General features: G+C 37.9%; 1 protein-coding gene across 3 annotated transcripts in view; it reads right to left on the reverse strand.

The window, feature by feature from the left end:
- LOC139934119 (cadherin EGF LAG seven-pass G-type receptor 2-like) overlaps positions 1-14,737 on the reverse strand; it is a 125,825-nt gene that overhangs the window by 43,539 nt on the left and 67,549 nt on the right. For all 3 annotated transcript variants that reach the window (XM_071928408.1, XM_071928406.1, XM_071928407.1), the window contains exons 4-5: positions 10,800-11,022; positions 10,097-10,301 (exon numbers count right to left, since the gene is read on the reverse strand). In XM_071928408.1, coding sequence (XP_071784509.1) covers positions 10,097-10,301; positions 10,800-11,022 — 428 coding nt within the window. The remainder of the gene's footprint in view (positions 1-10,096; positions 10,302-10,799; positions 11,023-14,737) is intronic.

Consider the following 14,737-nt stretch of genomic DNA (forward strand, 5'->3'; position numbering starts at 1 on the left):
TCCTTTTACAAATATACAAATTAGCTGTTGTTGACTCGCTCACACAAACAAAGAATCCCTGAACTGGTTAGGGTCGATTATGAAGAATATGACGGTAGTAAGGAACGTGATTAATGATCAGAGACTAATAGTGCGGTGGTGCTTTTTATTACTGTAACCGTCTCTCCTTGTGGACGATCAGCAGTCATTCTGGCTGACGTTTATTAGTAAGAGAAAGTACAAAGCCCTTCAGTGACCTGACAGTTGTTTATGGAAATGGCTTTGGCTGATTCTCATTCGGCATTGTGGCACTATGGTCGACGTCAAAGAGATAAATCAAGTATTTTGGTAAAGAACTTTAAATGAGATTGTAACTTTTTTTTAATTCCTTCCAGAGGTGAATGTTTTCACAATTATTGGAAAGAGGGAAATATAAGAAGCTAAGTCCTCCACACTAATAAATAGGCTAATTCCCGTTTTAAAAAAACATTACTTGAATGACAAATCATTCAATTTATGCCACATAGAGAAATGTGTCTCTGCCTGGGAAATACAGTTTTTGTTTGGTCTTCACGAAACATGAGAGTCTAAAATTTATTTATTTGACAGATTTACAAACCATTTTGAATACATTTCTGCTGTTTTCATAATATAAAACAAATAAAAAATGAGATGAAACCCTACTTAATTTTCTTCAGGTTGGCTTAGCTTTTGACTATGACACTACAGTTAAATGGCTTACAAGTTACTTTACTAACGAAGTACTAATCCATTAGCAAAGTAATCAGACAGACTCAGTTTGTATAAATTCTACAAGAATCTTTCTGTTGCATTTGTGACCCAACCCTAAATATTAAACAAATGCATACAGTTTCAATGAAAAACCTGTCATTAATATTGCCCATAATACTTACTATAGTGTGTATGGATTCCTACCCAGCATTATATTGCCACCAGAAACTTGTATCTCCCGCCCTCTGTTGGCCACATAAAGGCATTCCACTATTAAACCCATGAACACTTTTGAGCATGCATGCATCACTGACCACGTTCAACTGACGCATTATCCAGCATACCCAGGGTAGAATTAATTATAAACGGGGAGCGGAAATATCATTAAGACTCAACTGTGCATGTATTTCAGAATCTGCTCCTCAAATTTTATTTTATTTTAAAGTCCAGTCAATTCAATTCTTCTTATTTAGAACACACAAAAAACAGCAATGCAAAGAACAATATCAAATTAGGTGACGCTGTATATTTCATTTTATTTAATTTAGTCTGAATGTGAAGCAAAGGACCCTAAGGAAGGCAAACTTAATTACTGTATTAGCCAAGAATCCCATGGAGAAAAGACATGGAAGGAAGTTTCAAATATAGATGTGGGAGGAAAAACCCAGAGAAAACCCATGCAGTTAGAAAAGGGACTTATTTCAATGTTTTAAGCCTAAATTATAGAAGATCAAGGGTATTTTTCTTGTTTTTACCAAGTATTTCAGGAGGAAACTTCAATCAAATTGAACACAAAATTATTAATTTGCAACTTTGATCATATTCAATATTGTATTGTACATTTGACTTTCAAACTAATTGCATCATTTGATATTTAGCCAAGTTCCAAATAAGACAACCATTTAGAAATATTCTCAGAATGTCAAATAATACTTGCATATAACAAAACCAGGGTCGCAATTCTACAGAAGTAGGGTTAATATTTCACAGCGCAAGAATTTATAAATCTCTCCAACCACTTATGAACATACACGTACCACGTTCGGTTAATGTTAACAGAAGACAAAATAGAAAAATAGTTTCCCCCGAGATGAACAAATATTGACAACTGGCAATAAAATAGCTGGAGTGCTAATTCCTGGCCTGTATTCGACAGGTTCTGCTACACATTCACTATACAACAGGAATGTACGCAGACTGTACACTCCTGAACTTTGGACTGCCAGCTTTTCAGCTGTAGTCATAAAAGGTACTGGTTGCTTGGCTACAGGATTTGTCTAAGGGCAGTAAAAATCTTGTTTTTCCTCTCTATCCCTTCCCTTTTTTTTTGCAATTCACTGTGTTCTTGTCTTTCTGTTTTGAAGGGGGTGATTGTGGTTAGAGGAAAGGGGGAGGTTCAGGCAAAGAATGCAGTGTATGCAAGCTCAAAAAAGGAAAGAAAGAAAAAGAGAGAAAAAGGGACTGACATTTAGGTGTTTATTTAAGAGCAGCTTGCCAAACGGAAAAGGCTTTGCTTCTCTGCAGTTCTTTTTTCACAAACAGACGTGAAAGGTTTGAGTACATCAATCTGTGCACCAGCGCAGCATTGTATGTGATTTGTCATGCACTTCGTATGGCAGGCAAGCAGAAATAACGACCGATACACAACTCCAAGAACCTAACAACTGTTAAAGGGAAGTTATTTTTTTTCAGGTTTTCGAGTCAGTTAAAATGGCATGCCTGATTCCCTAAACACAAAGATTTTGTACCCATACGATCATTTACGATTGTGGACCTTAACGGTCTGTTCGCTAACTTAAAGGATTTGGGTACTTTTCAAAAGGTCCATAGATTTACAATAAACTTACAGGGTTTGAAGATAATGATAGTGGAAAGCTTCCCTTCAAATATTACTTACTTAGGTGTTGTAGTTTTTGAGAAATGAGTAAAACAATGTCATGAAAATACGTTTGTAAATGCTTAAAATAATTTTGGTTTCATGAGACCAAAATTATTTTCATGAAATTGTTTTACTCATTTCCCCAAAGCTACAGCAACTCAGCAAGTAATATTTTCAGGGAAGCTTTCTACTATCATTATCTTCAAACTGTGTAAGTTTAGTGAAAATCTGTCGACATTGTGTTTTTTTTTGTGCTACAAAAAGTACATACACCCTTTAAAGCTTTCAAAAACATTGATCCACATTGTAGAATAACATAAAACAACTGCATCCAGTTCCTTATATTGTGCCCCACTCATTTGTTGGCTTTAGCAACGAAATTTCCTTATCGGTATTTCCTGCTTAACAGTTTTATGAAACTGAGCCATGCTTCATGCGCACCTGCTGGTTACCTTCTATAAGTGCAGACATTTGTTATTTTATGTGATAGACTCCCTGGTAAACCACTATAAAGAAAGTACGAAGAATGAACTTCAGCTAATCGTATTTATTGCACGCTGTTAGCACTCTGTATTTAAGCACCAACTATTAAGTCAGCAGTTTTTCAGGTCTTGTTTATTTTTTCAACACATTGCCAACGGGAGAGGTGTATTCATAAGCGCCACTAAAATGGAGGCACTGCCCAAACCATGCTTTATAATTTGAGCATGGCTACGAGGACTTAAACTAATTCACAACACCAGCGATAAAACCACCGTCTAATTACTTATACAACAAGACTCACTCCTAAGACTTCACGGAATGCTGAGCGTGACCTCGGTAAACTTTCCCTTTGAATATTTTCCCCAAATGCATTAAGTTCCTTCAAATGGGTGGTACAGATACAGTACATTACACAATACCACAGTTCCTATTTTACTAGCAATAAAGTCTACATGCAAATGTCCCTGTCAGGGCCCAATTTCATGGAGCTGCTGAGCAACAAATTTTCTCAGTCAATTTCTGCTTAACAAAAAAATAAGCAGGCAGGATACCAGCCACAGATTGTACACGCAGGGGTCGAAATTAAGTGTATTTCCATGGTAGTCAGCAGGGCTAGTGACCAATAATTTTTAGTAGCCCTGATTAGATTTTGGTAGCCCGAAAGACACATTATGTCTCGCGTCACGGCTCAAACTTTACAATACACCAATAACATAGTTCTTTATTGTTTGTGATGATGATTTTTGCATTATTTTTCCACTAGCCCGTCGGGCTATCAAACTGGAAAAATGAGTAGCCTGGCTGTAAATCTGGAAGTCCCGGGCTAGCAGGCTAGTGGCAATTTCGACCCCTGACACATAGTCTGGAATTTTTGCTGGTAACCTTATTTTGGTCAGCATAATTTTGTTGTGCTTAAAGGGTTTGCATACTTTTGAAGGACACATAACAAAATGTCCACAGATGAACACGTTTTGAAGATATGATGGTAGAAAGCCTCCCTTAAAATTTTACTCACTGAGGTGCTAAAGTTTTTTGAGAAATGAGAAAAACTGTCACGAAAATAATTTTCGTGTCAGGAGACAAAAATTATTTTAGCATATACAACTACTTCTGCGACTCTCCGGAAAACATTGCTTTAAGGTTTTCAAAATCCTGTAAGCATATGCTTAAAAATTACAATGCCCAGGATATTCATAAATGTTTAAGTATCTGGGGCCTTTTGGGAAAAAAAACTGTCTTCTAGGTTCCGGTTTTGAAAGAGTAGGTAACCATTTTAATCACTCCAAACCTGTGTAATAACAGAGCATGGTTAGGTAGCTTCACCATAATCGGAACACATCTTTCCACAAGATGAACTCTCCAGCGAGTGGTTATAATATTTCCTCACTCACTCTCTCTCTCTCTCTGCTCACCATTCACTCAGCCCTTTTCAAACCTAAAGTAACCCGATCCACACTCTGCCAGAAAAAACCCAAACCGCTAAGTTTGCCTTTATCCTCCTGGGAGATACCCTCCTTAGTACCCTTTTCAATAGGGAGGGTTTCAACAACACAATCCCTCGCAGGTGCATTCAATTCAATGATTTTTTTTTTTTCCCTTTACCCAACCCAGTATAAATTGACTATTTCTCACTGTAAAAAATAAAACCTAAAATATAGGGGAGCCCGAGATTACTAACATACTGTGTCTTCTTCCTTGGGAATTAGTTCGTTTCTTGAATAGAGCGTTTCTCCTTTTTTTTCTAGGGTTTATTTGAGTAGCCGATCTTGAAGGGGGCAATCACCTCGCCTGGTCACAGGCACTATTGGCTGTTTAATTTGTTTAGGGGCGCAACGAAAGGGGGCGCAACGACAACAACTGCCGTACAAGGGGTTGGAACTGTGTCATGCAAACATCAGGGCAAACCCACAGGGGACTGCACAATGTCAAACAAGAGTACGATTGCAGGGGTTGGCTTCCTCTAGGTAATATTATCTCTAATTTTACCCCCATATCTTGAGATATTAAACTTTACTGGTTAATTTATTGAATATGAATGAATTATACAACAACCATAAGACTTTCACAGTATTTCAGACATAATGCTGTTCTTGAGTTTTGGTACAGACATGAACTATGCATAACTTAGATTTAAACCAATATAAAAAAAATCCCTCACACCTCCCAATATCAAACTTTGTCTTGAATTCATTCATAAAATTTATGCATTTAACAAAAGATTTTTCCCAAAAAGGTAAGAAACAAAACTGTTTCACTGGAGAGCTACATGTACCAAGAAGGATTAACAATAAGTTTAAGCACTTTTTGAAACTCCATAAGAATACAAATACTTCCATACCTCACTACACATCAGACATTCTATACATCTCATTCTCAAAATATCAACTTCACTCTCACACCTGTGAACTTCACCTTTATGGTGTTCCCTCTAACCCCCCACTCCCCCCCCCCCAAAAAAAAAAAAAAACTAACTCTAAATTTGATTGAATACCTGTGTTACAACATACAATACCTACATCATTCCAGACTAAAGAACTCTATCAGGTTTTTGAGTGATCGTCCATACACCTGAGACACACAATATGAGTCAAAGGGTCTCCTGCGTTTTTATGTGTGAGTTGTTCGCAGCGTCCTGCTGGGTTTATATTTTCACTCCAGACAATCTATCTTTGTCATATTTGCTGAATGTGGCAGGCCTGAGTGATCATTGCAGCAATTTAAAGCCAGTGCCGCTGTTCAAGGTACAGTCTCTGGGAAAATGGCTGACAAAAATCAAGATAAGGATACTGCTACAGTCAGCTTTTATTAAAACGTTCATTAAATAGTAACTAAACTGAGAAATGGTGAAAATTTTTCATCAAACATAAACAAATTCTTGCTGGTTCAAAAGAGTGAAACAGCAACAAAGTTCTTGCCAGTAATGTGCATGCTTAGACCTCTGCTCCCATCAATGAATATGTGCACGCATGCTCAGAAGCGCAATAAGGGATTGTTATGTCTGCTGCCATCACGCGTTTCAAAAGTCTCCCATTTATATATTGTTCACGGCAGCACTTTGATGCAAAACCTTTTAAAACTAGGCAAGACTGAAACCATCAATACAACAACAACATAATAATTTTCATTTGGATGGTTGACCAAAGAAGATAATTTCAACCTGCCTAAACACAGTATTCTCTGCCTTGTAAAACAACCTTGTTAATGGGTTACTTCTTTAAAAACTATTGCTATGGCTTTGTACGGTTTTGGAAGTATGAAAATAAATGTGAGTTTGAATTTAAAGGAAAGGAGGGGCACGCATGAACAACAAAACGTCAAGTAGCCATTGTAGCCATGGATGATAACAGTTTGGTTTTACACTCCTATAAAAGGGCCTGGAGAAACCCATGCTTGGAACATAGCACAGCACAAAATGGACTTCCAAAAAGTCACGTTCATGGCTCGATATCCAATCAGCCAAAGGCACGAACTCATTGATGGCCACTAACTGAGATGGTGGGATATCTTTCATTCTTTTCTTATTTTATACTCTTTTTATTCCAGTGTTCTTTGAAAGAAAAAATGTGAAGGTTAACCCTTTGAATTGTGGTTTTGAATTTCACACAATAGAGGACCCCTGGTGGTGCATGGGATGTTTATTGACTCTTTGTCTGGTAGGAGAGGAAAGGGGGAAGAGTTTCTAATTCAAACTGCGCTTGAGATTTCGTACTTGGAAATACATGCTACTTAAAGGGCAACTGTGGTCAGGGTGATTCGATCAAGAATGTTGAGTACATGACACCTTTGTCCCTGAAGAGGTTGAAGTTCAAGTTGGACACTTATCTACTTTGAATTTTTAATTTGAACTTGGGACAAAGCAGTTTACAAACAAATTACAAACATCTACACAATCCAGAAATCCAACATAGTAGTTAAAGTATCCTAAAAAACACAAACTAACAAATGATAAACAACAGAAAGCAGGGCAGTTCTTTTCAGAATTGAGAAGTCTCCCAGAAAATTTAGTCCACTGTAGTATAATATTTTGCAAGACAGTTCTCTAAAGATCAAACTCTACCTGGCAAGTAGATAGGGCCTATGAACTTGATGTTAACGCAAACCAAATATGTAACAACAACAAAATATTTTCCAGTTACACCACTTCACAAATCTTTCAATTCATCTTTAATTATGAGCTTTAAGGAGTGCACGACGGCTTAGGTTAATTACAACTTGTTTCCTCTCCCAGTTCAAGTTACATTTAAAAACCAGACACTTATATGAATTCAAAGAATATGAAAAGCATTGCGGAGAGGGGGGGGGGGGAATGTACATGCATGAAATTTGACCTTTGGTAAATACTCAAAACAGCGAACAATGAGTGCACAGCAAATATTGAACATTCAGCCCCGATGCAAAGAATAACACTGCGCTGGAGATTAACACAGGAGTGGGGTCTTTACAACCAGCATACAAATAATGTTCATAAACTGTGCATGTGTACATGTAGTCCTCAAGTTGAAGATCTTGTTAATGTTCAAAAAGGGGCTATCATAAACATGTTGGTTGGTTTTTATAAAATTGTGCAAAATGGTACCGTGCACATGCAGGCAGTATGCTTCGTTTTTGAAAAGGCAAGGGCAACAAGGCATTTCCTCTTCGGTAAAGGACAACCTATGAGGAAATTGTAAATTTCTACTGGAGCATTTAAAGGGCACCAAGAGGGCATGGAGGCATTGGCCTTCATTGCCTCCGTGGAGTATCAGACTTGCATGTGGGTGACAAAGAGACACTCGCAAAGACTTAAGTTCCTATAAGGTTGTGGGTACGAATCACACCCGAGTAATTACTCTTTGATTTTTTTCCACAGAATATAAAGTGATAATTATACACATCGGTCAAACCAAAATTTATATTCTTTAACCCCCAAAAAAATTTCATCTATTAAATGTTCCCATACAAACTAAATAAAAATTCCCTTTTCTAAAAAATAAATAAATAGTGGTCTTGCCCCCAAGGCGCGATGCCCAGTCTGAGAGAATGTTGAATTTTTCCTCCGCTGAGTTTACTTTGGTAATTTGTTCAGCTGCGCTTTTATCAAGTTGGAAGAAACCACATCAGGTACAATAATTACATTCATGCGGTAAATTTGCCTATAAATATACCGCTAGCTTGGGGCCACATTCCTACACTTTCGTATGCTAAGAATTCTAAGAAATTACCCGTTTCATTATGCTCTAGCATTGTACGTAAATATGAATAGAAGGCTTTAGTCTACATGTACTTCAAAGAAATTAGTACAATTCAGTAAATGAGAAAGACCGGACCCTGTTCATCAAGAGTGTTGGTATGAGATATAGGATGGTCTATCAGATTTTTTTGATTTTTTCTTTGTGTTCATTAAGAAGAAGAAAAAAGAAAATCCAAATTAACAAGGGGAGATTACTAATAACTTAAAACCTGAGCAAAAAAGCCAGCAATTTGTATTTTGTTATTTATTTATTTATTTTTATCGTCATTCTTGAACTTTGCTTTGTTGACACTCTGGTGTTTCCTGTTGTATTGTGGCTTTGTTTATTCATATGTTGTTTACTTATTCTACATTAGTTTTCCTCCTTATTTGTTTCTTGGGTAATGGAGTTCCTTTTTGTTTCAGGTAAATGAAACAAAAATTCTTTTTTGGTCCATTTTGTTTTCTCAAATCAGACAGACAGACAGACAGACAGACAGACAGACAGACAGTAAACCAAGAATGCTGTGCTGGTACACATGATTATTACAACAGAACACCAATGGCTCTTCGGGGCACATAGCCATCAGACCATGTCAAATAATCTCCCATACATTTCTACAAAGTACACACAAAAAAACTCATCAGAAAAAAACACCAAGAGTACATTTTTGTCATACTATTAAACTAGGCTTACAGATCTTGTTCCGGTTTAAATGTGACTCACTGACCTCATCATAATACAGATCACTTTGTATTGTTATGGAAAGGGAAGGTGCGGCACATGTAACGACTTTATGGTGTAGTGTTAATGACAAACGCACTAGTACTAAAAAGCAATGATGCAACATGTATTCAAGCTCAGTAAATTTTAGAACCAAAAACAGACAAAACAGGCCTGCTGGATTTTCATCTTTGAGGGGGCAAGGCTGTTTTCGTGGCTATGGGAAACTTTTGTAGGGGCACCAAGGCCAAGACTCGGGCAATGGAGGCTGTTGCCTCCATTTATTTCCAAGCCTGAACAATTCAGTTAACATTTCATGTTTTAAAACTTCTTCATCACTAGTTTCAGGATTTGGTTAGATGGATAGCGATGGATTTTCCTGCTTGGTCCATTTATTATCTTTGTTTCATAAATGTTTGAAGAAGCCAAATATACCAGGGTTCGATTTCACAAAGGTAGTCCTAACTTAGGACTAGTCCTAAGCAATGCTAAGAGATAGGACTGGTCCTAAGTTGGGACCAGTAACTCATCCTTACTTAGGACTGGTCCTATCTCTTAGCATTGCCTAAGACTAGTCCTAAGTTAGGACTACCTTTGTGAAATCCACCCCAGGCCTTTTTATTCTTTCAAAATTAAGATCATTAATTTGGGCACCGTCAAAAGTTTAGCAACCTTATCAGTGAAATGGAAAGTATACACACTTCCCCCAAACAGCTAAGGACTGGAATCATATTTATAGGAGCAGTTTCCAACACACCTTACCAAGTAAAAACCACACCGCGCACACCCACTCTTAACATGTTGATATAATAAGAGCGGTGAGAATCCAGCTGTCGAATTTCACAAAACTCTGCCTAACTTAGGATTATTCTTAGGACGAGTTAAGTTCCGTAACCATAGACATTAGGACCCATTGAATCCATCCTAAATACTCGTCCCAACTCGAGATAGGATTCATCCTAGCAGTTCGTTAAAATTGGCTGCTGATCCAGAAGCATGCAGGTCGCACATTTGGCTGACAGCTAAAGAGTGTACCACAGACAGACAGACAGACAGACAGACTGACTGACAGACCACCACAAAGACTCACCCTCTCATGGTAGTCCACCATCACCTTATGCCATTCACCGTTGCTAACGCCACCAAGGATGGATGCGGTCACGACGCTAGTAACTTCGCCGGCCGAGAACAGGAAGCGGACCTGCCCGTTGACTATTTCCAGAGCGATGAAATCATGCTTCTGGTTGTAGCGGCCGTTGTAGAAGAGAAGGCCGTTATCCACCTTGGTGGCAAAACTGAAAAAGAAAAAAATTCAAGAAAGTTTATAAGATGAGTTATAAAGGTCTTAACCTTTTAAACTGAAAAGAAGAACTAAAGAAATTTGCGTCCCTAAGTTTGATTAGCCGTAAGGGTGTGGCACGAAGCTCTCCTACATTTCCAGTGTGCAACTAAAAAACGTTTCTGCAAGACAAGTGATAGTGGCAAGACACTGCTTGTGGTCTCCGTTCTTCTCATTAACACTCTTATAAAAATTTATGAAATTGTTGCGGTACCCGCTGCTAGAACATAGGATTGCCTCTAGCTACCAGGGAATCTCGGTCGACTAGTTGGGAAGACTACACTTCTCTAGAATTGCAAGAGTTGTGGGTTTGAATCCCACTCGAGGAATATGCCTGTTATTATGTTTTCACAGAACTTGGGAAAGTACTGAGTGTACAGTACAGTGCTTATACACATCTGTATATAAGGGTAAAACCAAACTAAAACTCTGGTGTGTACTTCTTTATATTTACCTTAATGACATCTGAAACCGGATTTGTCGATTTAATGACCGGAACATCAGGAAGGAGCTTTCGGGGAAGTTCCGCGTTCGAATCTCACAAAGTTGTCCGTCAAACTCTGGTCCTGTACAGACACATTCGAACCCACCGAGCAGGAAGTTACGACAAGACCCTCCATTCTTACAGAGATTGTCCGTGCATCGTCCCTCGCTGAAGTCAAATTCACAGTTTGGACCTTGGGGGAAAAAAGGGAAAAGAGAGAAAAATACAATGAAAATAAACTGAAGTGTGTGAAGGTATGGTGAACATTATTCCAATGATGGTTATCATTGTAAAAGTTTCCCTTCTGGTTTAGGGGGAAAAAAAACATGTTTAGTGTCCTACCTTTTTGAAAAAGGAAGGAGGAGTGCCAATTTTTTTTTTTTACAAAATGGCTGCCGACACATTTTTTAAGACAACCGGCTGGCAAATTTATATTGTTGTCTGAGATCGTTAAAATGTATCCCTTTTTATTTTATTTTTATTTTTTTATTTTTTTCACGATCTCAAAAAGGAGGCAACCTCTAAAAAGAAAGAGCGGGCACTTAAGGCTTTTGCCTTATAACTTGAAATTTACTTCAGAGTTACAATTTAAACAGAATACGCCTGTTTATACTTGAAATATTAGATGTCCAACGTCACACCATTGCAGTCATAATACATTGAATAAGCTCTGTGCCTGTTTGGTATTGTGCCGTTCCCCAAAACTTCCAATAAAACATATTCCAATGATAATATTTATCACAGAAAGCCATGAATGGAAACCTAAAATCATACCATATATTCATAAATAAATATGAATTGATTACCCCTCACTTGGCCTAACCCGCTCCATATAATATTAATCTGGGATTATCCTTTTGATAATATTGTGAAATTGATATTGGTATTTTTTTTCTTGTAGTGTACATGTATGTAAAGTGGATTATAGAACTCGGTTACAAATAAAGCTGTTTGCCAAGCTTAAAGGGAAAGGTACATATAACAACATCATCACGTTTCAGACAGTTGTCAAACAGAAAATTGTACTTTACAAATTATGCTATGCCGAAAACACGTAGCAAGACTGGTGAATGGCGAATGGTTAAAAATCAGCAAATTTGAATGTTAAGTAGATCTTTGAAATTCAAAGATCATTTATAGTGTAGCTCTATGGTTTTACCATGATGCAAATAGTTTGAAACAGCTGAACAAAAATCATTGATTTCGCTGTAGCACTATGTCTTCAATTATCTGTATTAACAGTATGTAAAGTACATGTAAATTTATTTTATAGTTTATGTCCATTGTACACATTATGCATATATAGCAGTTCGAAGCAAATTCCAGTATAAGACCATGTCCGGATCGATGGTCAGGCCTGTATGCTTCGTTTTAGAAAGGGCAAGGGCACCAAGGTATTTTCTCTCTGGTAAATTGCACCCTATGAGAAAATCGTAAGATTCTACTGGAGCATTTCAAGGGCACCAAGGCAATGACCAGGGGGCATGGAGGCAATCGTGAAGTATCAGGCATGGGTGGTAACAGCAACAGGTACAGAGCACAGCTGGATCGCTACTTCATCATACGTTGAAGTATATGCTGTCCTGAGCAACACCCTCAGTAACAACTGCAGCTGTAGCCTAAATAGCAATTCAGTTACCGCCTTTGACTCATGACAACTTCTATATTCCAGGGGTGGATTTCACAAAGAGTTAGGACTAGTCTTATCTCGAGTTAGGACCAGTTACTCGTCCTAACTTAGGACTATCATTGCAATTTGTACATCTCCTAGGACTAGTCCCAAGTTAGGACTGGTCCTAACTCTTTGTGAAATCGACCCCTGACCATGTTTCCAAGTAGACCCTCTTATTTATTAACACAGAGGACTATTTCTCAAAGATAGCATACAATGACACAGTGACCCCACGCACCCAGGATACCATCAATCCTAAGCGATGACACACAGTGTAAATAGTAGTCATGAATTAACCAGGGAAAGATGAATCTACCAGGGAAAGATGTCTCTCGACCGCTCGCAGTTGGAATTACAACCATTTGTTTAATGAGCTCATCCATTTTCTCCCTCATGTTGTTCTTCAAAATGTGTTTGAAAGATACATGTTTGCAAACTTGCAGCCAAGTTTACATGTGAATGTACGTGCATGTATGTGTCACGGCCCAGGTGTTGGTCACATACATGTATGCATAACCTGAAGGTATGTAGAGACATTGTAATTGTAGAAATAAAAACATTTCAATCTGGTACATGAACACTACATGAACATGTGTGAGCCTATTTGTGTGTCACAAATTATTTAAAATGAAGAGATAACATTTCTAGCCCCAATCCTAATGGAGTCTTGCTTTTTCTACACAAGTGAATATTTGCATGATTTCATGTATGTCTTTTGTAATCCTTTGCAATGGCATGACTTTCAAAGAATAAACGTTTTCCCTTCTAACTGCCAGTTAAATTTTTCTGATAGGAACCAGTTGGTTACTTTTTCGCTTTGCCTGCAAAAGTATTTGTGCTTTAAGATTGTATTTTTTATGTCTAGTGAATTTGTGTATAGTAGAAAATGAAACCCGTGTCTGTAGTTAGTATATGTGGCTGTTTGTGTTCATGCATGTAAAATGCTGCAAGAATACAGGATCAAAAAAGTCCTATGAGACACTTAAAACCACAGCTGTTCAATCCATCTTTGTATTTAAGTATCTTAAATTGTTTAAGTATCTTAGATTAAATACCATATGTCTGGTACTTTAAGACTGTAAACATTGAATAACATTTCCATAAATCATCTCAGTCGCCATTAAGTTTTATGATTCCCCTGTCAGTTTGTTTAAACTCTTGGCTTCAGTTGACTTCTAACAGAAAACAATAACTTCCAAAGAAAATGGTAAATATTGGAAACAAGAGTACCTGCATTTCTCCCATCATCATCAGGCTTAATATTTGAGTGAGAAATTACCTATTTCTCAAAAGCTATGTTACTTCAGAAGGAGCCGTTTCTCACAATGTGTTAAATACTATAAACAGCTCTCCATTACTCATTACCAAGTAAGGTTTTTATGCCAACAATTATTTTGAGTATTTACTAAGTGTCCAGTGCCTTTAACCAGGCTAACAAGAAGACGTCTATAGATATAGATTCATAAGAAGCTTCAGATCAAGGGAGTTGCGAGGGAGGGAGAGCAACATGGGAGGTGTGATAAAAACATGTCTCCAAGATGCTCACCAATGATACAAAGGAATGAGTCCAAGATGAGGGACGGGTGATAAAACCATAAGTGCCAGTAGAACCCGTCAAGGCAAAAGGTGTTGATTTTGAGCGATCATTTTTCCCTCAGACAATTATGCTCGCTTCGGGGTGCTTTACAAATCCCACCCTCTCGTCCTTCTTGCCTGTCATTTTAATAGCTTTCGGCACAAGACTTTTTTTTTCTTGTCCCTTCCTCATCTTCACCGTTTCTCCTCGGTCGGTTGGAATTGCAAATTTCTTCCCTACAATCCAAGACCTGATGAAGTGGTTGTAAGTTTACCTACTGCAGGGTGAAGCTGACGGGAAACTAAAAGCTTGCCAATGACATAGAAATTGCCCTTGCAAGTACATTCAAAATTAGCCGATAGGTATTTTTCTTCTTTGTTTTTCCCCCCTCTTTTTGTCCCATGGCAGGAATTTTACTCTTTCTGTGTTTTAGCTTTAAGAATTGTCTTGTCTCCTCAAGTAGCATCCAAAGCTGTCCGGGGGGGCTCTCTATGCACACAGTACACTCTTGTAAGATCGATTTGATAATCAACATCTAGCGTCGCAAGGTGCTATATTCCCCCAATGCACTTTACACAGTATGTTAAAACAGATTCGTGGCGTTGTCACTGTACATACTTACATTTCCCTTTCATCATGCATGATATGTGGTCCTTGGAA

The sequence above is a fragment of the Asterias amurensis genome, chromosome 2 (assembly GCF_032118995.1).
Source record: "Asterias amurensis chromosome 2, ASM3211899v1".
Lineage (NCBI taxonomy): Eukaryota > Metazoa > Echinodermata > Asteroidea > Forcipulatida > Asteriidae > Asterias > Asterias amurensis.